General features: G+C 40.6%; 3 protein-coding genes across 12 annotated transcripts; 1 reads left to right on the top strand and 2 right to left on the bottom strand.

Annotated features, from left to right (window-relative positions):
• Positions 1-2,726: 2,726 nt before the first annotated feature.
• Positions 2,727-11,628, bottom strand: LOC135624393 (probable NOT transcription complex subunit VIP2). 9 transcript variants are annotated; one of them, XM_065127933.1, is made up of 15 exons: positions 11,538-11,615; positions 11,329-11,449; positions 10,355-10,494; positions 8,246-8,351; positions 7,995-8,173; positions 7,423-7,783; positions 6,688-6,894; positions 6,504-6,605; positions 4,659-4,744; positions 4,389-4,568; positions 3,850-4,281; positions 3,719-3,771; positions 3,591-3,632; positions 2,967-3,111; positions 2,727-2,884 (listed from the first exon to the last, which is right to left on the bottom strand). In XM_065127933.1, exons 3-15 carry the CDS (start codon positions 10,424-10,426, stop codon positions 2,810-2,812), a joined length of 2,040 nt encoding a protein of 679 aa, XP_064984005.1. In that variant the 5' UTR covers positions 10,427-10,494; positions 11,329-11,449; positions 11,538-11,615; the 3' UTR covers positions 2,727-2,809. The 9 variants fall into 9 exon arrangements, 8 of the variants coding, with proteins under 8 accessions (XP_064984005.1, XP_064984006.1, XP_064984003.1 ...); XR_010491663.1 differs by lacking the exon at positions 11,329-11,449 and having other exon boundaries at positions 3,719-3,767; positions 11,538-11,628; XM_065127934.1 differs by lacking the exon at positions 11,329-11,449 and having other exon boundaries at positions 6,688-6,891; positions 11,538-11,628.
• Positions 11,629-13,385: 1,757 nt separating this feature from the next.
• LOC135624394 (L-ascorbate oxidase homolog) lies at positions 13,386-15,821 on the top strand. Its single transcript, XM_065127939.1, has 3 exons — positions 13,386-14,023; positions 14,105-15,217; positions 15,314-15,821. Exons 1-3 carry the CDS (start codon positions 13,779-13,781, stop codon positions 15,609-15,611), a joined length of 1,656 nt encoding a protein of 551 aa, XP_064984011.1. The 5' UTR covers positions 13,386-13,778; the 3' UTR covers positions 15,612-15,821.
• Positions 15,822-15,972: 151 nt separating this feature from the next.
• Positions 15,973-22,819, bottom strand: LOC104000024 (probable galacturonosyltransferase 7). Of its 2 annotated transcripts, XM_018819779.2 has the most exons (11): positions 22,464-22,819; positions 22,105-22,124; positions 21,949-22,005; positions 21,802-21,858; positions 20,659-20,854; positions 19,878-19,933; positions 19,292-19,587; positions 17,891-18,248; positions 17,256-17,798; positions 16,514-16,829; positions 15,973-16,410 (listed from the first exon to the last, which is right to left on the bottom strand). In XM_018819779.2, the coding sequence occupies exons 1-10, from the start codon at positions 22,606-22,608 to the stop codon at positions 16,545-16,547; spliced, it is 2,013 nt and encodes a 670-aa protein (XP_018675324.2). In that variant the 5' UTR covers positions 22,609-22,819; the 3' UTR covers positions 15,973-16,410; positions 16,514-16,544. The 2 variants fall into 2 exon arrangements, with proteins under 2 accessions (XP_018675324.2, XP_009420228.2); XM_009421953.3 differs by having other exon boundaries at positions 15,973-16,829.
• Between the last annotated feature and the right edge of the window lie 810 nt (positions 22,820-23,629).

Below are 23,629 nucleotides of genomic sequence, written 5' to 3' on the forward strand. Positions count from 1 at the left end.
CTTTTTCTCTTTCCGGTCTTTGTTTCTGCTCTTACATGCGCTGTTGGTTGACCCCTATAATCACTGTTGGTGACAACATACTAACTCGACAAAAAAGAATCGAAAGAAACGAGTGATGATGGTTACATGGTTGAATAATCCACCGATGTGATGTGGCTACTCCCAACAGGATAAGATAAAAAGAGTGGATAAGCACAAAGCCAATGTAGAGATGACTTCCGAGGCGGAGCAGCCATTCAAACCAGCTGTGGCCGGCTGTGGTCCTCCGTGTGAGACAGGGATTTGTCTCCACTACCTACAAAAACTTTGAGCTGTTCTCCATTTGAATCTGAAGTTTCACCTCATACTGAACACAATGAGATTCATAAAATCGATAGATTATAGAGAGTAAAATGTTTTTGGTAAGTGCTCAAATTATTGGGATTGGGATGTTTCGAGAGAGGTTTCCGAAGCTTCAGCATCTACCTTCAGGTTTATCCGCAAGCCATGCACTTTGCTGCTTGTGTTGATCAGAGACTGCTGGTGCTCAACTTTTTCTTCTACCATAAACCCAACCCTATTTGACACACCACAGATCACAACACAAGGATGGCGATTTCCGATAATTAATCACGTGCAATGCAAGTGGATGTGACGAAAGAAAAAATGGAGGCAAGTAGATGAGACCGGCACGGCACAGAATCTTGTCGACTGTTGCGTGTTCAACCAACCAATGCTTCTTCTATTACCAACCACTGCAGTAAGATTCACCTTCAAGCAACAGACGTCTTGAAACTGGTGAATTGGACGTCGAGTGACAGGCAAATCTTCAATTAAAACACATCGAATCGAAGTTCCTACCGCATCGTTCGAAACATCTCTTCCTCCGAGATGAAACAGGCAAAAGCAGAGGAACTGCCAAAGCAGGAGGGGAGGTGTTGCCACCAATGACTACTTCCTACTCTTCCCCCCAACAAATAAGAATAAGAAGGAAGAAGAGGAGGAGGAGGTGGAGATGCCTCGCTCTCTCTGTCTCTCTCTCTTCTTCTCCTTTTATCCTCCTTGCCGTGTTGTCTGCGTGCATGTGGTCTCTCATGTGCACTCGAGAGACGTAGTCAGAACACTGTACTTGCACATTGTCAACTAAAGTATTCATTTATCTGCTGTCCATCTTTACTTGTATTGTGCCATCCAACCAAATCGAATGAGGTTTCAGTGGCTGTATGATTTAGTGCCAAACTTGCCAATGAGAAGAAAGGATTCGGATTCAGCGGATGAAAGATTTCAATGTACAATTCTAAAAAGGCTGCAGTTGGGGGGCAATGAAATGGATGCAGTCATACATGTTTGCCTAAAGGAGGGATTCATGCATGGGGGTTAGTTACGATAGTGGAAAACCACCAGCATGAGATACAAAAAGGCCTTCTTGTCTTCTGTTTAACTTCTGGCAATATGAAGTTATTAGCTTTTAGGAATAATTCATTTTTACTAAAATGAATATTATAAATGATTTCGATTCGGAGTATTCTTCGATCTCTTCGATCGGACCGAACGAAACTATTTTTTGAAATCAAACCACTCAGAATTAGTTCGATTTTAAAAATATACTGAACCATATTTCCATATCATAATTTTACGAATAACACAAAAGCCCAATTGCACAAATCTATTTTTGTTGTGCCAACCCATTTGAACCAAAATTCCAATTTGATTCAACCATTAATTATACTGAACCAAACCGATTCATTTGAAAAACATATATATATATATATATATATATATATATATATATATATATATATATTTCATATGATTCAAAACTACAAACTTGAATCGATTCAGCTTGGTAGGTCCAAATCAGACCTACCTTACCTTAAACACCCCTAATTTCATGGTTGTGTGAAGAATAATGTCACAAAGGCAGATTTGGCAATGTTAATGAAATGATGCAACATAACACTTTTTAACATCCTAAGCATGAAAAAAAGACAAGACATATGGCACAACCCATTAGCTAATTAAAATGGAGATGTGTTTCCCGAGCAAAGTTGGGGAAATAATTACTCAAGACTTGTCCCAATAAAAAATTTCCCTGTTCATCGACTCGAATCGATACCCTCCATATCTTTCTCATACATGTATATGATGCATATAACACAGGCACTTCAAATGTAAGAAAACTCTTTAAATTTCAGGCTGACTGAAGAAGGATATGCAAAATAGAATGGACAGAAAAAAAAAATAAACCTTCATAACAGTGAGTAAAAGTTGAGAGCCTTACCTAAAGATAGAAGAACAGATTTAACAAGTAACTTGCTTTTCAGGGAAAATGACCATGATATCTTTATAAGCTGTTATAGCTAATTTAACAACCAATTAAAGAAGAGAAAAAGTATGTAAATTTTTTGAACTGAATGATCCTATCAAACCCCATCCATGCAAAAACAGCATACATATATCTTGCAACTCACACTTCTTTTTTTATTGTCCTCTAAAAGCTGCAACGATACTGAGAATATATTACTTCAACTTTCTGTGAACAATTATTCATAGTAATACAGGTCGGTAAAATTCATGATATATTCATGAATCCACCGTGTCCTCTATCTATGAGTTAAATCCCATGAATTCTCCTGCTACTCTACAGGGGGGAGAAAGTCTGAATGAGCTTTGAAGGACGCTTGATAAAAAAAATGAGGGACTGCAAGGATAAACTACTCAACTTGGCACTCTGATAAATGCTGCAATGGAGAAAAATCAAGAATAGACTGGATTGCTTTATTCTAACAGTGACAAGCATGTTTTACATGACCAAACTCTTAGGTTAATCCTAAGGGCGATCAGAAGGATCAGAAGGAAGTATTGGTTTCTTCTCCACTGCCTCGTAATGCAAAACAAAGTTCTCCTGCAGTCCAACAATTAGCGATAGTAATTAACAATCATAGGAAGTGCTAATAGAACACAGAAATAATTGGATTGTCTCAAACCTTTAGAATTGTTCCCCATGTGTTTGGATCGAAACAGTGGTACGATCCTCTTTCATATGCATGTGTCTTAACAAGAGGCTCCAAATTTGGAACTCTCACGAACCATAACTGATGCTCTTTGTGGTAGAACCATCCACGCGCATATCTGCAAAAGTTTTTTATTAAGACAATTTAAAGACAACTGAAAGCACATCCAGACAAACTTCTGATATAGACCAATAGATAAGTCGCATAGAAAATTACGTGAAAAAGAACTGGAGGTCATCTTTGTTTCGGAGGAAAGAAAAGCAGGAAACTGCATGAAATTCCATCACTCGGGACCCTACATGACTTGTTTGGTAGCTAAAAGTAAATTACTTTTTCTTTTCTCTTTTTTCCTCCTGAAGATAAGCACAATAGACTACAGTGCCATATTTTCTTTCCTTCATGAACTGGTGTCAAATTAGTCATCAAACCATAAAGACTGATGTTTGAGGAACAGACTTGCAAGTTTGATTTTGACAATGCTTCTTGACACAAACTCTAAAACTAGTTTAGACAAATATTTATTGGGCTTCCCAAAGAATGACAAAAAACATACACCCACAGAGAGATGAAATGGAGGAGAGAAAGTGAAAGAGTTACAGTTCAGAGGCCGCATAGAGTTGATCTTCATCCTTTGGCATACTGCAAGATGGTGGAAAATACTTTTAAGGAACGACACTCGTGAAGGAAGAACACCCAAAGAAAAAAAAAAAGAATGGAATACATACCTATAAAAGATGTAAAACAGGGTTGATAGCTGTAATTTTGACAAATAACCTTGCTACATCCACAATAACAGATTTAGTAAGATCATATACTCAGACGATATATTCATATTAGATTAAAAAAAAAAACTTACATGTAGAATTGGTGATGATTTGGCATGATAGCAAGTCGGAATGCAAAATTCAGGCTCCCCCTTGGCAGGCTCATCAGACCATGGAGAACCAAATGTTTTATGAAGATTATCCGAAGAGTTTAAGTTCAAACCCAACGTAGTTAAATCAATTCCCAAAGCAAGAGATGTTAGATCTGGATCATTCATCCTAATAACACTCAACAAACCCTGCAAGCCAAACCGATCAGGAGCTAGCAGTGATCCCTGAACAGACTTTATGCTCTGATCCCTATACGACTGACTAACATCAGATATCTGTTGCAGTCGAAATTGCGATTGACTTTGTGGATGTTGATATTGCTGAATGAGCTGCTCATACACTCCCAGACCAGAAACTGGATTTGGAGAGTTTAAGGGTCTCAAGCCAATGCTAGGGGCTCCACTGTTTTGAATCTGCAAAAAGTTGAGAAACAACTCAATTGATAACAGAAATACAATCACTCAAGAACCTAATGATTAAGTTGCCTAGCAGACAAAAGCATCAGAGAGAATTAATATACCTGTGAATGGTAGTTTCCATGAGAGGATGGAAAAAAATCAGAACCATGTAACCGGAGATCTACATTGTTCCCAGGTGTAAAAGGAAGCCCACCACTACTAGCTGCAGTGGCATGCTGCTGCTGTTGCTGTCGGGTAGGTGGGTAAGTTCCTCCTAAGCTAAATCCAGCAGATCTTGCCAGCTAGTTGATGATATAACAACTATTACTGAATAAAGCAATTTTACAACCAAGGACAAGTAGATCAAATAAATTCACCAAGGTCCAACTTACAGGTAGATGTTGTGGCTGCATTGTGGAAATATTTTCATGGAGTTGTTCTTTCTGATGCAAATCCACAGAAAAGTCTGAGCTACTGCCTAAAAAGGAATGAAAAATAAATAATTATGAAACAAGAATCTTGGAAGGATACTGTAGTGGTCGATACAACCAATAGTAGGACAGTACAAACTATAGCTAAGATGTCAATGTTGAAAGCAGTTTATCGTACCAGAAAATGTATTATTCATAGTAACACCAGAGAAGTAACAAAATCCTCTGGTTTCTTTCCAGTGCAAAACCAAGAAGATAGGAACCGATGATATTGTCTTAGTGAAGATTGACCAAGTTGGATTATGTCTCATTTTTCTATATTTATTTCTTATCTCTATGTTTGTACAATTTCGTTGGGCAAGGGTGTATGTAAGTGAATGCATTTACAATCTGACAATAGAGATTAAAGGAAATTCATGCTCTATTAAAAACAGAAATATGGCTGACCAATAGTGATTAGACTTATAAAGTAGGTAAGAAGTTGTTTAATAGTGTTTATAACCAAGGAACTCCATTTCATCCTGATCGACATGTACTAACTGATATTTACTGGACTGCCCATTTCTGGGTGATCTGGGTCTAGGCATGAACTAGAACATGGACTGCCCTTCCGGGTGGTTCCGGTCCAGTACATGACTTACTGCCTAGTAAGCCTATTAAATAGAGGTTCCTATCTCGTTCCATGGAATGTTATTTCGGTTGGGTGAACTGGTATGCAAACCGCCCTTATTTCGAGTGGTCCAACTCGACCCATTTTAAAAAGTAAAAGAAAAAACTTACAGTTTCCTGCTTCAATTAGGGCTCATGAATGTGAGTGTCCTTCACCGTACATGGGGAGAGCAGAACCGTGAGCTGCCGCTACCATCCATTCACGAGCCCTCTTCTCTATGCGCGGGGCGCACGGAATCACAAGCCGCCGCTGCCATTCGACATTGTCTACCTCCTTGGTATTGCCATTGGCGACTGCCACCATGTGCTGCAGATTGCAGTAAGCTTTATCCTCTTTTCCTCCTCTTCCTCCATTGCTTCCTGTTCTTCCTTCTTCTTTTTCCTCCACCGCCCCCTCTTCTTCCTTCCTATACCTTCCTCTTCCTTCCTCCATGGCCATCTGGTCCTTCCTCTTCTCCTTCTACTTCTTCTTCTTCTTTGAGTAATCGATACTGGTGATCCGTGTGTGCGTTGATATGCTTGTACCCACAGGTATGTATATGTTTGACCAGAAACCAATATGGGTCTGAACCTAAAACGATGTTCTTTGTCTAGTTCTTTTCTTATATTTTTTTTATTAGGTTACATTACCCCACCCACCTCTCTCTTCTCTCACGCTCACTTCTCTCGTGCCAGCCATGACTCTTGCTTGTTGCCTACGCCAATGGCCACCTACCACCACGCCGGTCCAACTCGTACTCCCCTCCTCACCTCTCCTTTTTTTTTTCTCCTGCTCTTCTCCTTCTCTTCCTCCCCCCTTCTCTTGGTACCATGGTCTTAAATTATTTGTTCTCAAAAATTTTTGCACCATGATACCTAAAATGAAAGTGCTCATTCAAAAGCAGTTTCACAAGTACTGGAACTTATAAATGAATAGTCTTGCTATTAAGTAAATAAATATCAAAAGTCTCAAAATGTATGAAAAACCAAATGTTGTAAAGGCTCAACAAAGAATCAGACTAAAGAAATAAATTTGCTTCTAAAAAAGCAAAATGCAGGACAAAGCATATAAAAAATGCAACAGCTAAGGAAGATATATGAATATACAACTTGTTTCTCAGGAACAACAAAAAAGTCTAGATGAAAAGGAAAAAAAACCTTTTAATCCTGGTAAAGCTGGAAAATCTTCATTTTGTATGCTAAATTCCTGATTTTGTTGGACAATGGAGCTAACACCAACCCCTTGTTTACGTGTTGCACCTAAGAATTCACGAATCAGTTGATGCTCCATTTCACAAAAATTCTGTTAAAACAATAAAGGAAACACGTCTCACTTACATACCCAATTGTCCTTGTGGGCCTCCAGCTGAACTTGGTCGTGCATTTAATTGAGGAAAATCATTCATATCAAAAGGAGAACTGTCGGCAGCATTGACATCATTCAACATTCCCATAGAGCTTAAGGGGTTATTCGCACCTTGGATTTGAGATAGAGGTCCTCCAGATATAGGATAAGAATTCCCAAGCATACCAATCATTTGTGGTGCTGCTAATAGTATAAATAGAACAATCTGTCAGTCAATCTGTTGTATATTTACAGAGTTATTTCAGTGAAATAAGTTGATGCATCAATTTTAATGAGTATTTCATAAAATCCAACATCTAGTCTAAAGCACAAATACATGTGAATATACACTCTGGTTCTACAGATAAACACACTATTCGATATTCAAGACAAAATGTTGCATAAATAGAATCATTACCAACCATTACAACAATATGAACTAATAAACCAAAGGTATCTTAGGGATCAATAACTGAACATCAAATTCTGTGGTTTGCAGTAATTTCAATAAATTTTAGTTTCAGGTAAGACTTTGCTGCAGAAGGCTGAATTTCATATTGAAAACTTCTAAATATGAATTAATAAGCCCAACTTCATGTATAGCTGCCACTATAGCATATATTAAATTTTCAAATGTTTTTGCTATAGAAGTAGACAATACAAGAGGTGCCCTAAGATGAGACTTATAAATCTTGCAAAGCCAGAAATCTGCAAGGAAATATGGAGTGTTACCTTGTTGAAGCATGCCACTGATCAGTCTATTAGATCCTTGTACACTAAGGCTCCCTGATCCACTATTAGCACCCAAGTTTACACGTGAAGATAGTCCAGGAACTGATAATCCTCCAGAGCTAATGCTTCTTCCCATATTACCACCACCAACAATGTTTCCCATGGTGCTTGCAAGTCTAGGGCCTACATTACCCAAAACTGGAGAAACTCCCAAACCAGGAACCGCACTACGATTGCCAGTGGCAGAACTTGAGGAGACACCAGTTATTGACCCACCAACTCCACTCATGTTACTGCTAAAAGCATGATTTCCAACAACATTGATACCCCCTCTATTTGTCACACCAGAGCCATGAGACATCTGCATGAAAAATGAGAATACGCAGACAAGCTTCAGTTTAACAAAATATAGACGATAAAAGAATATATAGGTCAAAAAGTAATCTTTAATATTTCACTCACTGCAGGAAGCAATATGCACATGGTTAAGCAGATTTTAACAAGATGCAGTGCATTCAAAAGACTTTTCGATGCAGATGAGTAATATGCTTATACTTCAAATTGTTCTAGACCTGAGACAATGCAACCAAAAGATTGTTGGATGCAAACCGTCCGCTAGGAATGCTTCCCCCTGGTTGTGGAACACCACCTGATGGAACACCACCGATTGCTGCATTTCTTGATACAAGTGAACCCGGCATGTTTGGCAGGTTGAAGCTTCCGTGAATGTTATGCAGCCCTTGAAGACCACCTATTATTGTACAAGTTAGCAGTTAAAAAGATTCTATCTGTTCAAGAAAGTTAACAGTCAGAATCTGCTTACTGGAGTTATGAAATCCAGGCATTGTAGCAGACTGGCCGGAAAATGATGTGGTGTAGGGTCGGCCAGTTGAGTCAGTGAGATTTGATGCTGAACCATTAAGTGTCGACTGAAACAAAAATCTCAAGTATTTTAATCAAGAAAAGCAAGGCCAGCATGCGTCCACAATTGTAAAATTATACAGGAGCAAAAAGAACAGTAGTATAGATTAGCCAATTAGCTACATATACAAACTGCCAATTAACATCACAATATATATACAGACACTCATTTTCAATAATTTCCCAATGCATTACCAATGGCATCACAAGTTTTTTTTCCAAAAAAATGCAATGATATTTCCCATAAATGGGGAGTATGCAGTGTAACACAACTCAAATCAAGGGCATGAAAGCTGGAGAAATTTTTATTACAGCAGTTAAATTGATGAGAACCTTTTGAGGTTGATCCAAGTTTCCTAGCCAAGTAAATTTAGTATACAATAAATTCAAATATTAAAACATGAAAGGCTTGTTTCAGATATTAACTTCTATGTTACTGATCACAAGTTAGGTTAACACAACCCCAATGTAAACTCTGAGGTTTCCCTAGATCATGGGCAAATCTAGAAGAAGAGGGTAACCACAATCTGTATCATGAAAATTGATTCTGGTATTGAAGGGCCAAATAAATCAATGAGCCAAGGGAAGATGATCCTTGAGTTAATAGAAAATAACGAATCTTGTAAATGAATTAAAAATAAATCAGCAAATTTTTGAGAATTTCTAGGCTTCAAAAAGTAATCTCATGCACTAGCATGATGTTTCTTTCTCTTCCACAATCTCTAAACATGATTAAATAAAACATGCACTCAGCTAGTATCACTAAGAAAGATGCAGAATAAGTAATCAAAGGTAAAACTAAAATGGCAGAGTCGAATACAATATACAATAGTCCAAAACCCATAACAAAGACTAGCACGTTCTAAATAATTTACATATATTGCCCATCAAAATCCATTTCTAAATAATGTAGAGTCTGTTATAGGTACTTAGAAAGCACAATATAAACTACATATATCTTGTCTAGAGAAAAGGTCAACACCTAACCTATGCTAATCCAGGAATGGAATTTGATCACAACAAAAAAATGCCATGCACTTCAAAATTTTGACAAGCCACTATGTCACATACAAGCTTCAAGCATTATAAGGATCAAATAATGGGAACTAAAAAAAAGTTTAGTGACTTACAAAGAATATAAAGCAGTGAAATATTTCATGCAGTTTCATGCATATGTGATAACAGATTTTGGGCCTTTCTGCTTGAAATGACCATGTCTAAGGAACCATATGCAATTACCAAGAAGTTGAGGTTCCCCAAGGTTATGTACGTACATCACAAGAACAAGGATATGTACAAAGGTATTAGTCTACATATATCATGCCTCAAAAGCAGGTCATCAGGAAAAAAAGTCTGCAATTCATTTGACTGAAAAAAAAAAGAGGACTTGACAAAACCATCAGAACAAGACAAAACTGAATCCAAGCAGTGGAACATAGCAGTAGCTATGTTTAAGGAAAGCATGGAAATGTCAAACACCACGTGGCACACAATGGATGAACTGGAAAGATGAAAAATCAACTTTATTCAGATCATAGTACGGCAGTATATATTGGTTATGGGGCAGCAGACATCGAATCCATTGTGAGTTCCAAAAATTAGATGGCACCATTACATGAGTGACAATGCCAACAGGAAAGGTTGACATCATAGATCTCTTTAAACGGTAAATCCAACTGGACAAGTATCTGTTAACATAGCTAAAGGCATCATCACAATCATGACAAACTGAAAACAACAAGCTAAAGTAGTTATATAAAAACTAGTACTTCATTAACTTTGAATGATCAGAATGTGATTGATAAGATCGACAAAGCTAAATGAAAATATTAATACAACCTACAATTAATTATTCATCAGGGGTATAATTACTATAACAGAAAGAAGAGACACCCAACAAATTCATATACCAAGTCTAAAGGCCTCGTGTTTTTCCTTCTGCGTCCATGCAAATAAAATTATAATCCAAGTAACATATTTTGTGAAAGCCAAAAAGGCAGGCAGGAATTACATTTAACAGCCCAGACATTATAGTTTTGTGATAAGTGTTCAAGGAGGATTCAATTCCAGACGTAGTGCTCATTCATTATGCTGAGCAGTGACTAAAAAGTATCCAGATTTCTAATTGTTGGCTGCTATCTTTGTCCTGAGCTGAAAAGATAAAGCAAATTTTAGTTAGGAAATTAGTCAGGAACCATATGAAGCAATTTGAACTTGCAACAACTAAGTATTAATGGGAAAATTAGGCATCTCAAGTAATTACAATTGAAATGTAATGGGGATTTGCAACCTCAAAAGATAACTTTTATCAGCAGGTTATAACTCAGTCAACACCTAATAAAAAATGATTCACCCTCCTAATTTTTATCCTGAGAAGTATAAATGAAGAATGCAAGAAAGACTAGTTGTTTTAAACAAAGTTTCACCATTAAGACCAACAAATTTATTCAACTACAGTAACCATCTGACACACTAAAAAGACTACAAACTTAAGGTCTGCCACGAATAGTTTGAAGACTTCTCTCAAAGTATCTGCATTTTCACATTCCTTAAATACCACCTCCACGTTTATACTTCCCTCGGAAAGTTTAAGCTGCTTTTGCCAGGTGCCTCTACAAAAATATATGTTTTGAACAACCAGAGCAAGACTTGGCTACAACCCAGAAAGATGGACATACACCAAGTAATAATAAGAGGCTAAGATTCATCACCGATCCCATACAAACAATGAAAAAATAATAAAATTCAAATGTTGCTCCAGGGTCCATGAAATCAACAAGCAATGTAAAGATTCGAAGATTTCATCTTTCAGCGCAAGGAAGAATAGGTTCCAATCACCTACTCAAAATACACTTCTCCTGTTTAACTTTGCTTGCTTAGAATATACTCGTATTTCACGAACACCAAGAGATTGAAAAGTCTGCTTCGACAAACTAAGCCTTCAGGACTCACCAAGCCAAACGACTAAAAGAGAAAAAACCCGACCTTGGTAGCTTCTATATTTCGCAAATGGGCAAAAGCACACAAGCCATGGTCGATCTAAGGGCAATCTTCTACTTTGCGGAACAACGCAGGAATGATTTAACACCCCCTTGGGATCGAAACCCTAAAGCGAGATCAATCCATCAGAAGAACATCTATTCGCAACAACGGGACAAAGATCGAGACGCACATGGAGATGAAAAAATCAGTACCCCACGAATTCAAGGAGGGGAATGAGCTTTCCGACGCCAGAGAAGAAGAAGAGGTGGGAGTGAGGCCTCCAATCCGCGGCACAGAAATGGGGGGGGGGGGGGGGTGTACCTTTTATTAATAAAGGTAAAGAAAAGAGAGGTAAAGGCGGAAAAAAAACCGTCACGGGATCCGTCCGACCCAGATTTCCGGTTCACCGCCGGTCCATTGCGGCGGACTCCAAGTCTTATTTACGCGAGAAGGCAGGAATGGAGTGGCCTTGACAATTGAACCGTACGAAATCGAACCGTGCGAAGCGGATGCACTGGCGGTCCGGTTCAAGATTACTGATAGCATTCCTGGTGCTGTCGGAACCAACTCATGATGATTGTGTCTTTAGCCTTCGTGTTTGGGTTTAGAATATTGCAATTTTTGGATAATAACAAATGATGATTGTGATGATAATGATGAGTGGCTGTCAATAATTTAGTAAGGAATGATGCGAAACAAGCCATAATAACCTTCCATAATCCATAATAATCATTAAGGTGGTGTATCATTGATGGAGCATATCGTGGATTTAGCCACATGGACACGACCCTTAACCACGTTAGCGCAAGCGTCAAACCTTGGGAGGATGACTAGCACCACGTAAGATGTGCCACCAGGAATTCGGGACGATCGTCGCTCCCCTCTCACATCGTATGAAGCCGCATGAATCGACATTGTCCCGACAAGGAATGTACTGCATGGCGCCAGTTTGCACATACCGGGCATCGATCGTCCGAAGGTACGAACTCGTCACCTAGGGAGTCAGTCGCCGTGCGAAGATTGCGTACGATCGACCCTCGAGCATCAAAATAAAAGTCCCTGCCAACATTTGATAGGGGTAGATGATCTTTGACAAAGAATTCCACTAACTTAATCTTTGGAGAAGTCTAAGTCGGGATTCCCCTCTCCATTCCGACCTTTGTTAGTATGCAGGAATCCGACAATGAGAAAGGCGAACGAGCTCACTAAAGAAGCGCATCTCGACTGACCTACAGCTCAACTTGACCAGGCGAAGATCTCATCCCCATTATGATCTTGGACATCGCCAATTGAACTAAGCCAGGTAGACTCCTTAGAGTTATGGCATAATAAGGTTCACCAACATCCATTATAATAATCATTACAATCTTTTATGATAATTTGGATCTTTTTCTTGAATAAAAGGTAACATAATCGATGATTTTTCTTATTTTTATATATATATATTTAATATATATATTTCTATATTCAGATTATTCACATTAGATATATATATACATATATAATAAAAATTTCTATATTTATTATTGTTTTTTTTATATGGTGGTTTTAAGGGTAATCTAATTAATTGACATGAGATTAACTTGACAAACATTGATAATGAATATCAATTATATATATATAATTTATTATTATTTTTCAAAAAATAAATGATGGAGACAGGATTGAGATGTTAAATCCTTTACTAGCTAAACTAGTCAACACTTTTTAAGTAATATGTCAACTGAGATTTTCAACATTCAACTTTTGCTATATGAATATGATATATCAATATTTTATGAATAAAAATATGTAGATAAGATTTTTTAATATTTGATTGAAAAATATATATGGGATGACCAATAGGTTCATAAGATGTATCTGTACGGAGACATTTAAGTTGATTAGTTAATTATTACAAGTCTATGCTTCATGTGTACAGGCCACATCACCTCTGTAAACTTGGAGGGGTGACTCGACACACCTCCTGGCTTTTCGTATTCCAACTCAGATGGCGTTTACTGGTTCATGATATGACATCTGCACACGGAGAGAACACCGGAATCGTAAAACTGGTTGTGCTCCAAACATCCGACAGAACGCACGCAAAAGCCTCCCTTCTCGCTTCTCCTTCCGTCGAACAAGAACAGTTCAAGCGGCAGCACGCGAAGCCCGGAGAAATGAGCGAAGAAGAGGACGCCTCCTCCATCCATCCATCTATCCATTTCCCTTATAAATATGGCCTCCCGGCGGATCCAAAACCCAAGCACCAAGCTCCACCAACCCCTCCCCATCTTCCTCCCACCCTCCCCCTCCGGCCTTCTCCTCCTCTTCCATCCTCTCTCCATATGAATTTATAGAGGTTTCAGAGAGAGGTAGGGAGATCGAGCAAAAAAGTTGGTTTATTGTCGGGGAGAGAGAGAGAGAGAGGGGTCTGGAGATCGCCCGATAAGCTGCAGAGTAGGGAGAAGAAGATGTCGCGCATGGCGCTGTTGGCGTTGCTCTCGACCCTTCTCGCCCTGTCGGCGGTGCGCGCCGAGGACCCCTACCTCTTCTTTACGTGGAACGTCACCTACGGCACCATCGCCCCTCTCGGCGTCGCTCAGCAGGCCATCCTCATAAATGGGCAGTTCCCCGGACCCAACATCAACTCCACCACCAACAACAACATCGTCCTCAACGTCTTCAACAATCTCGATGAGCCCTTCCTGTTTACATGGTTCCTTCTCTCTCCTGCTTGAGCTTGACACAGACATTAATGAGGGATCCGCTAAGGCTTTTTCTGTGTTGTTACCGGCAGGAACGGAATCCAGCAGAGGAAGAACTCATGGCAGGATGGCATGCCGGGAACCAACTGCCCCATCCCTCCCGGCACGAACTACACCTATCATTTCCAGGTTAAGGACCAGATCGGGAGCTTCTTCTACTTCCCCTCCCTCGGCATGCACAGGGCCGCCGGGGGCTTCGGCGGCCTCCGTATCAACAGCCGCCTCCTCATCCCCGTGCCATTTGACGACCCTGCTGACGATTACACCGTCCTCATCGGTGACTGGTACACCAAGAGCCACAAGGTCCTCGCCGGGATTCTCGACGCCGGCCGCAGCATCGGCAACCCCGCCGGCGTCCTCATGAACGGGCTCTCCGGTAAGGATGCCACCGGCAAGGACGACCCGCCGCTCTTCACCATGGAAGCCGGGAAGACGTACCGCTACCGGATCTGCAACGTCGGCTTGAAGTTGTCGCTCAACTTCCGGATTCAGGGCCACCTGATGAAGCTGGTGGAGATGGACGGGTCGCACACCGTGCAGAACGACTACGAGTCCCTCGACGTCCACGTCGGGCAATGTCTCTCCGTGCTCGTCACGGCCAACCAGGAGCCCAAGGACTACTACATGGTCGCCTCCACACGATTCACCAAGTACATGCGGACCGCGACCGGCGTCGTCCGTTACGCCGGCTCCAAAGTTCCACCATCGCCCGAGCAGCCGGCGGGGCCCGTCGGCTGGGCCTGGTCGTTCAACCAGTGGAGGTCGCTCCGGTGGAACCTCACCGCCAGCGCCGCCCGACCCAACCCCCAGGGCTCCTACCACTACGGCAGCATCAACATCACCCGGACCATCAAGCTCGCCAGTTCCGTCGGTCTCGTCAACGGCAAGCGCCGCTTCGGGCTCAATGGCGTGTCGCATGTGGACTCCCCCACCCCGCTCAAGCTCGCCGAGTACTACGGCATCTCCGACAAGGTGTTCAAGTACGACAGCATCGGTGACGAGCCACCGGCGTCCGGCGCCAGCATCACGGTCGCTCCCAACGTCCTGAACGCCACCTACAGGGACTACATCGAGATCATCCTGGAGAATCCCGAGAGGAGCATTCAGTGCTACCATTTGGACGGCTACTCCTTCTTCGCCGCCGGGTAATCTAAACCGCACTGCGGGCTTTTCGACTTTTCGAGGTGCAAGCATGAGTGTCCATGGCGGATGAACGTGGTGTTTTGACGTGTTGGTTGCAGGATGGGACACGGGAAGTGGACGCCGGCGAGCCGGAGGACCTACAATCTTCTGGACGCGGTGAGCCGGCACACGATACAGGTGTACCCGAGGTCGTGGTCAGCGATCATGCTGACGTTCGACAACGCGGGGATGTGGAGCCTGCGGTCGGAGCTGTGGGAGCGGCATTACCTGGGGCAGCAGCTCTACATCAGCGTGGTGTCGCCGGCGAGGTCCCTGAGGGATGAATACAACATGCCCGACAACACGCTGCTCTGCGGCGACGTCGTCGGCCTCCCGAAGCCACCGTCCTACGTCTAAAGCGAACGCGAGGCCGGGGATAAGCCTTCCTTCCTCTTCGTCTGTGGACAGGGACAACACATATGATCGTAATGGTGTTTGTACTAATCGAGAGGGAGGGAAGGGGGAAAGATCTGAGAGACTAATTTGCCTGTTCTTTTGTGACATTTTCTTCTCTCGATTGGCTTGGTTCTTCTAATACTATAACAACGCTTGCTCGATCTTACCGAATTGACTGGCGTTTTGTGATGCTCTCTCTGCACTCGATTCCCCGAATCTTCTTCTATTGCTGTATCACGACTTCCCTCTATGTTACGTGTTCCCCCTCATCTTCTACATATAAAGAAAGGATAAGAAAGAAGAAACAAGACGCTCCCATCCATTGATGAATAGACATTATATGGAAGAAGAAACAGTAGAGAAGGTTCATGACCAGCTCATACGAATGACAAGAATATGGTGAAGTGGAATCTGCACATCTGCTAATGACAAGAACAATAAAGTGGAACAAAAATTTTCCGTATACACTTGTTTGAGAAGGCAACAAAAACAAGGACTGATAGTAGAGAAGGAAAAGAATCTGCACTGCTCTACAATCCAAGAGGACACCAGTCTAATTCAAGTTGTCAAACCAAATGTAGCAGAAAGATGAGCGACAAAGCTAACCTCCATACTCGAATCATCTTCTGTAATCTTATGTTCTATCAAGATCTTTTCTCCAGTTCAGCAACTGCAAATTGAATGGCGAGCATCGGACGAGCAAGTTTCGGGATCTTCAGCTCATCCGGCGACAGCTCAACGACGAGCTCTCTTCTGAAACCTAACATTGTGTTATATCCCATCCATTCAGTGTGTTGAGAAAAATTCCACAGGTATCAAATGACAGAAAATGTATCCAGCGAACTGTCCTGTCCCGGACGTACCAAAACTTCATATAGACGATGCTCTCGACAGCTATGGATTTACATTGCATTCATCCATGAACTTCTCATCCTGCGTAAGAAATTTCCTCCAGTATATTTTGTATTTCGGAACACCAAGATCAAGCCAAGGTTTCATGTTGCCATTGTAGTGCAACGATACAGCACTCTTCATAGAATCTGCATTGACACCATAGTTGTGACCAAGCCCTGGTAAAGACCACCTTTCGCCGAGGGGATATATGAGATTCCTAAATGCGAGTAAGCTTGCTGGCAGGGCTGCAGCTCTAAGAGACACCTCATTCTTTGTCTGCTGGAACTGTAATGGACAGTGCATTTTGTTAGCTGTTAGTCTGGCAAATTGGTTCACTGAATGTATAAATCATCCACTAAATGATAAGAAAACAAGTTATTTGTAAACAGAATTACATAGGTTTCTGAGAGGAATCCAAAATGTATTTAGGTGAAATGATACAATCAGCAAATCAGGTGATAAATGTGAAAAATAACACAATCGATGCAAGTACTTGTAAACCAATACGATCATGACCGCCTCAGATTGTGTGAAGAACATTCTATCCTGCTTTTGTCATTTCAAATGCATAAAGCATATCAAACATCAACCAAATACTAAACTTTAGATACAAAAAAAAGAACTTCTGGATTTACGTCCTTAAACGGGTTGGAATGGTAAAAGAAAAACTCAATACAGATGAAAAGGCAGATTAAAGGCTGTATCACTTACGCTTTGGAGGAGTTGAAAGTATGTCCCTGTAACATTATGCTCCCTCCACTTCTTCAAGTCAATAATATTCAGTCCTGACATCCAAACACAAGATTTTGTGTCATAGCTGTTTCTGCCCAGAAATTTTTTGAGTTGACCCAGCCTCAATCCACAGAACTCAACAGCACCATTAACTTTTCCTTCCAAGTTAAGGTCCCATAGTGGTGATAAATCACGCTGAACAACCACATCATCATCCAAAACCACCACCTTCTTCAGATTCTTGAACATATCTGGAAGAAGAAAGTGAGAGTGACCAAAAACTGCCATGTATTCTGTACTCATATGTGCAGCTAATCGATCAGTTTTATGAACAGAAACACGGAATTCCTCAGACATTGATAGCTTTTCCAGGCCAGTTATATGAAGGTATTTCAGATTAAGTTCTTCAAAATTGATGACAAGAATGGTTGCTGCTTTGTAAGAATTTCTGTCAAACCAGATCTTCATCGCATAATAATTTTGTGCATCCGTTACAACATTAAAGACCATATTTTGATTGACCTATTGCAACATCAACAGAAAAGTCATAAGAGCTAGAACATCAAGTAGCTTCTATAGTATTTTCCCCTGCTATGAAGATAAGTTGTACGCACCTCAGAGTTCATTATTGTTGAGTTGATAGTAACTGCAGCTGCAATAATATTTTTAGAGAAAATAACAAAATGCATCAATTTTGGGCTGTCAAGTCTATTATAATGGGACTGCTTGGTATCCATCGAGAGCGATTTAAAGAACTCTACTGTCAATCTCATGGACAAGCAATGAAGACTTTTGGGCATGGTCTGAACACTAAGGTGATAGAGGAATGCACTTTGTTTCATATGAAAAGTAGCTTCATCCTCGGTAAGATCCAATATTTGCCTTAGTTTCTTGTCAATATTGTTGCAATTTACAGTGCACCCTTTAGCTCTTGCAATTGTCTGCTCCATCTTCTGTATCTTGTTTTCCACACTGAAAGAGAGGACAAGCTGCTATTAATTTTCTATGGAATCAGTAGCAAGTTAAAGAAGATCATAGATGCTATTTATAGTATCCTTGAAACTATTATGCTTGCAGGGCTAGAGCTGCAATGCCAATTCATTGAGAATAACAGATTACCTGCAGATCTTTTGTCCACAGATCCCATATTCAGTTAATAGAAGCAAATTCTAATACTACATTTTTACTGTCTAGATCAATAAAACCTAAAAGCAACAACAACAATTTTAATGAATTCAAATTCTGACATTGTTCTTTCATCTTTGCTACGATTTTTTTTTTCTACAGCATGAAACCATAACATCCACCTATCTGGGGGGTCTTTTCTATAATTCCACTAAGACCAGCCCAATAGCAGATACTACTTAAAAGTGATTTCATGTGCAAAGGGACACTAGCGATAATAAGGGTAGATGTGAACTCACTATTTAGAGACTAGTTAAGGGTAAAAAGATAATCCTAACAAGAGGATTCAACTCATGCTTTCAAAGCTATTATATTTCATCTTTCTGAGACAAATTAGGCTTTTTCCAACGAGCAAAGAAGAGGAAATTTGAATAAACCTGGTCAAAGTTCAACAACTAGGAAATATGTTTCCCCAAAATTCCATTCAATTTATTGAGGTGGTAACATATTAAAGCTGGTCCCTTAATATATTTAAAGCTAACTCACACAACGCACATGCAGCGATTCATATTATGGCTAAATATAAAAACTAATATTTAGGGTGATGGAAAGCTGAGATCGATACTGAAGAGATATTAAGAGAAGACCATGCTTGCCACAATCAGTTTGAGCATGCCTTGCCAGACACATGAAAACAGGGTCAATGGCAAGCAGACGAGTCCTTGAGTCAGACAAAATTGAGAACTTGGATTCATTATATCTTTTTTAATATCAACATATGGTAAATACAAACACAGAAATTTGAAAGTTATATGGAAAATCTAAAGAGCATATGCAAAATTTAACAAATAAAAAGGTTAAAACATCAACACATTTCCAAAAACACTTACAATTTTGGAAGGTCAGCATCCACAGTGACTACACTAAGCATGCGTTCATGATCTTGTATATTCTGCTTTAGATCACGTGATAACTTTTGTTGTCCATGAAGTTTTGCAATGCTTGGATAGTAAGCTCTAGCAACAAAAAGCTGATCTTTGAGTTTCTTCACAGCAGAATCCTTCAACACTGCTTTATGCTCTATGGACCATAGACAATAGCTCCCGAATTCAAGCTGACAATATTTCCTGGTTTCCTCACGACGTCCACCTTCAGCATCACTCTTCTTGTCATCCCAGGTACCATGCTGAGGGGAGAATCTGAGTCATACAGAAAGCACCAGAATGCAAAATAATAGACAAGATAAATGGTTGCTTGTTTAGATTGATTTTAGTGAAATAGCATGTCATTAAACTCTCGTAGTGCCAGTTAATTTATAATATATGCGAAGAATTTAATTTACTGGTATTGCGAAAGAGAGACTTCAGTAGATAGATGAAACGTATGTGCCATCATAAGTATCGTAAACCTCATTTCAATTTCTCAGAATAATGCAATTAACTCATGTGAACATAATGATTTGTTTTCTCAACTAACCTTTGTACGCAAATTTAAAAGTGATTCTGATGGAACTGCTCGTGGTACAGGCAGAACTGCAGAAAATAAATATTTTGGATTAGTCAATAGCCTTAGAATAATAAATAGGCGCAAGAAAAGCAAAGCATAAAGTAAAAAAACATAAAATTTCCTGATGAACTATTACACAACTAGTGTACATGGAACAACCAATACGTTAGAGTTTAGGCCAATAAATCACTGTCTTATAAATTTGCATGACCAAGAAACAGAAAACTCTTGTTTCAGCTGGCACATTTGTCTACAATTATTGCCTGATCCATAGAAAATATCATGAATATTTAGCATAGTTAAAGAGTCTCTTGTTACTGGATCTGTTCTCTTGCAGCAACCATCCTTAAGTTTCAATCATATATCTTAAGAAAAAAGATCGGTAACCACCTGCCCAAGGTGCACTTGCCCACTCAAATCCTCAAAAAAATACCTCAAGGGTTCAGATAAGTTTTGCAGTTCTTATTCATCAAATTCAAAATTCCTAAATTTCTACTTACATTGCCTTCTGAATATGTCTAAAGCAACTTCACAAGAAAAGCCTACAATTCTTAAGAAAAAAGATTGCCAACCACCTGCCCAAGGTGCACTTCTACACTCAAATTCTCAAAACAATACCTCAAGGGTTCAAATAAGTTTTGCAGTTTTTATGCACCAAATTCTAAATTTTTATTTATACTACCTCGGTACCTCCTGAAAATGACTAAGGCAACTTCACAAAGAAAACCCTGCGGTATTTAATGCTGCATACCTTTTGGGTGCGAAATGATGACTTCTTGTTTATAGTAGGTAATAGTGTTCTGTAGTTCAGAGGGAGAAGTCATGTCCATTGCTTGTGAGTTGGAACTAAAATCCTTCCCTGCCACAATCAGTTTCTCAGTGGTGCTTATGACAGGTTTCTTGTTCAAGAGGTCACCAGTTTTGGAGATGTGGTTCCCAGTAACATCCTGACAAAAACAGAGACATAGCTGCTTTTAAGAAATATCCAATGAGCCCAAATATTAATGATATCAAAAATATCAATTCGTATCAAGGACTCGAAAGTTTCTAGTAGCACGCAGCTGCAATTCATCTTACAGATTACGCAGATGGCTAAGATGACTCAATAAATTGCAGATTAGATAACCGAGAACACCTAGATAAAACTTTAAAGGGCTTTTGTTCAAGTAGAATAATGGGAAGCAAGCATAATGAGAAGCCAAAACAGGAGTTTAACCTACACTATCCCATCAGCATGAGAAATGATGAATTTTCAAGAGAATACAAAATGATCACTATCAGAAGTAACAAAACAATCAGCATGTAGTGTGTCCTAGTCACGAAAAAGGATTATCTCAGTGGTAAATATAGAAGCACATTAACAGTATACAACTGTGTTTTATCGACTCTGGCTCACAAAATCAAGATAAGACATCGGGAGTCCTTAATAATTAGGTTCATGAATTGAAAGCAATAAAATATGATCAAGATTAGGTTCAAAGCAATAAAATATGACCCAATCAACTTTCCAATCGAAAGACTGTCCAGGAATCTGCAACATCATGAACAGAGTATGGTTCAATGGTGTCTGAGATCTTTCTGGACCTGTAACTCTGGGCCAATTTCACAGAACAAAAAAATATGTTGGCCTGCCACACAGGTAGTTAACAAATGAAGCGCATGCATTACAACAACTGCTCAACATTTGTTTCGGAAGATAGATGATTAAGTTACGAATGTCACCATTAATGCTTAGTTCTAAGCTCAAGCTTGAAAAAAGAAAAAGTACATTAAGGCCTAACAGTTAGCAGTTGAATGTTGCATCATCAAATTCATCAGATATAGAACTTCCCACTGAAAAAGGAAAACCACCACGCCAGTGGTTTATAAACATTTCTAGAAAGCCAAAAGCAACCTTTGAGAACATGGGTCCAAATCTTTTGACGCGATTCTCGATCCTTGACCCATCACCCTGATACAAGTTGAACAGAAACAAGTTGAAGAAACTATAGTGGTATGTCTCTACCAAGTGAAGTAGTAAATTGGTGAGAGATCAATTAACCTTGGAAGAAGAAGTACCAACACCATCCAGATGACCAAATTTCGGAAAGCTAGTTTCCTGTGTGGCCAATGACAATTACAAACATTCACCATTTGCCGAACGATAACCATCAACCTGATAATAATCGAGTCTTTTATATTCCGGAGAGAAGCTTACCGATGGCAGGCGATCATAACCTGCACAAAAGTAACAAAAAGCGACAGAGATGAAAAAGCTGCAATGGCATTACAATAGTAATAGTACCAAAAACGGTCGACGTGCAGTTCAATCGCCATCCAACTTAATTCCCCAATTCGATAAACCAAAACCGTAAAATATTTTCCCATCGCGAACCAAATCCACCAACAAAGACAAAGATCCAAGCGCCACAGCCCCAATGCAGATCAATCGACCCTCTCCCGCCACTCCACCGCGACAACACAACGGAGCGGCATCCCGCGAAGAGTCTTAGGGTCTGAAGATGGCAGGAGAGAGAGAGAGAGAGAGAGAAGAAAGGAGTGAAGTGGGCGACTCACCAGAGGGGAAGCGGTTGTGGAGGCCGAGGAGGAAGGCGAGTGGAACGAGGAGAGAGAATAAGACGAGGACGAGCACCGCCGAGGCGGGCGCGCGCCACCGTCGCTTCACCGACGGAATGGTGGAGACGGCCACGAAGCCTTTCATCGCCTCCTCCTCCGCCGCCGCTGCCCCTTTGTTCCTCTTCTTCTTCTTCTACTTGTTGTTCTTCGTCTTCTTCTGCTCCTCCCGTCCTTCCTCTCCCTCACGCTCTTCAACTACTTGTCGACGAAGTATGTTTCTGATAATGCACTTCGATTTCGCCAACGGAAGGCAAAGCAAAAGGTCGGAAGACAAGGACAGAAAACAGCGGTAGAGTGTGGAGCGGGGCCGGCGTGACTTACTTAGCACCCTCCCTGTATATTTATTATGTATCTTCATTTTGACTATTTTAGTGGAGAAAATAGTCAAAATTAAAATTAAAATTTACTATTATTTCGATAGTTTGTATTTTTGGAGAAATAAAATAGTAAGGCCTTTCTTTTATCGTCCTTTCCCTCGTCACATCAACTCAACCCAACCCCTCCCTGTACAGGGACAAGAAAGTACAGCCAGCCGACGACGGAAACGTAGAACGGAGACGAAGAGTTCATGTGGTGGTGGGAAGCAGAAAGCCATGCAGAAGATAATGATTGTGTCCTAAATTAAATTACGTTCGCTGGGTGTAGGAATCGCGCGGGTACGGCGGTGCGAGAAGAGCAGTAATCATGGAAAGGAAGGAAAGCAGTCTGCTTCCCTCGGTGGGATTTCTTTTCTCAAAGCAGAGTGCTTTGTTGTCGCAGCAACAGATGCTGCTGCGTGTCTCAATCCTACTTTATGACAATTTTCCAGTACGATTCTGTGCACCGTCTCGTCGTCAGAATTCTCTGCTTCTGAGATGACGACGACATGTCATGCTCTCTTTTGAGTGTTCCTTCCGAGTCACTAGCCGTTGGAGCTCGCCGTCGCGATCCCTGCGCCAGAGGTGTTGGATTTCTCGGGGTCGGTGGAGCTCTCGACGCATAAATCCACGCGACTGCAATCCCTGCGCCGGAGGTGTCGGATTTCTTGGGGTCGGTGGAGATACTCGACGCATAAATCCATGCGACTGAAAGGTGGTGAAGTTGATCCATGCGCCGGAGGTGTCAGT

This window comes from Musa acuminata, chromosome BXJ2-10 (assembly GCF_036884655.1).
Source record: "Musa acuminata AAA Group cultivar baxijiao chromosome BXJ2-10, Cavendish_Baxijiao_AAA, whole genome shotgun sequence".
In the NCBI taxonomy this organism is placed as follows: Eukaryota; Viridiplantae; Streptophyta; class Magnoliopsida; order Zingiberales; family Musaceae; genus Musa; species Musa acuminata.

What these genes read in the sequence shown, in the direction of transcription:
- LOC135624393 (XM_065127931.1), bottom strand. Translation starts at nt 10,426, where the DNA reads ATGAGCACTACGTCTGGAATTGAATCCTCCTTGAACACTTATCACAAA. An exon ending in CAGTGGCATGCTTCAACAAG is followed by an intron (nt 6,895 to 7,422) that starts GTAACACTCCAT and finishes TTATACTATTAG; the next exon opens with CAGCACCACAAATGATTGGT. An exon ending in AGGCCCACAAGGACAATTGG is followed by an intron (nt 6,606 to 6,687) that starts GTATGTAAGTGA and finishes GTGAATTCTTAG; the next exon opens with GTGCAACACGTAAACAAGGG.
- LOC104000024 (XM_018819779.2), bottom strand. Translation starts at nt 22,608, where the DNA reads ATGAAAGGCTTCGTGGCCGTCTCCACCATTCCGTCGGTGAAGCGACGG. An exon ending in CATCATTTCGCACCCAAAAG is followed by an intron (nt 19,934 to 20,658) that starts GTATGCAGCATT and finishes TATTTTCTGCAG; the next exon opens with TTCTGCCTGTACCACGAGCA. An exon ending in CAACAATAATGAACTCTGAG is followed by an intron (nt 17,799 to 17,890) that starts GTGCGTACAACT and finishes ATGTTGCAATAG; the next exon opens with GTCAATCAAAATATGGTCTT.
- LOC135624394 (XM_065127939.1), top strand. Translation starts at nt 13,779, where the DNA reads ATGTCGCGCATGGCGCTGTTGGCGTTGCTCTCGACCCTTCTCGCCCTG. An exon ending in GAGCCCTTCCTGTTTACATG is followed by an intron (nt 14,024 to 14,104) that starts GTTCCTTCTCTC and finishes TGTTACCGGCAG; the next exon opens with GAACGGAATCCAGCAGAGGA. An exon ending in TACTCCTTCTTCGCCGCCGG is followed by an intron (nt 15,218 to 15,313) that starts GTAATCTAAACC and finishes TGTTGGTTGCAG; the next exon opens with GATGGGACACGGGAAGTGGA.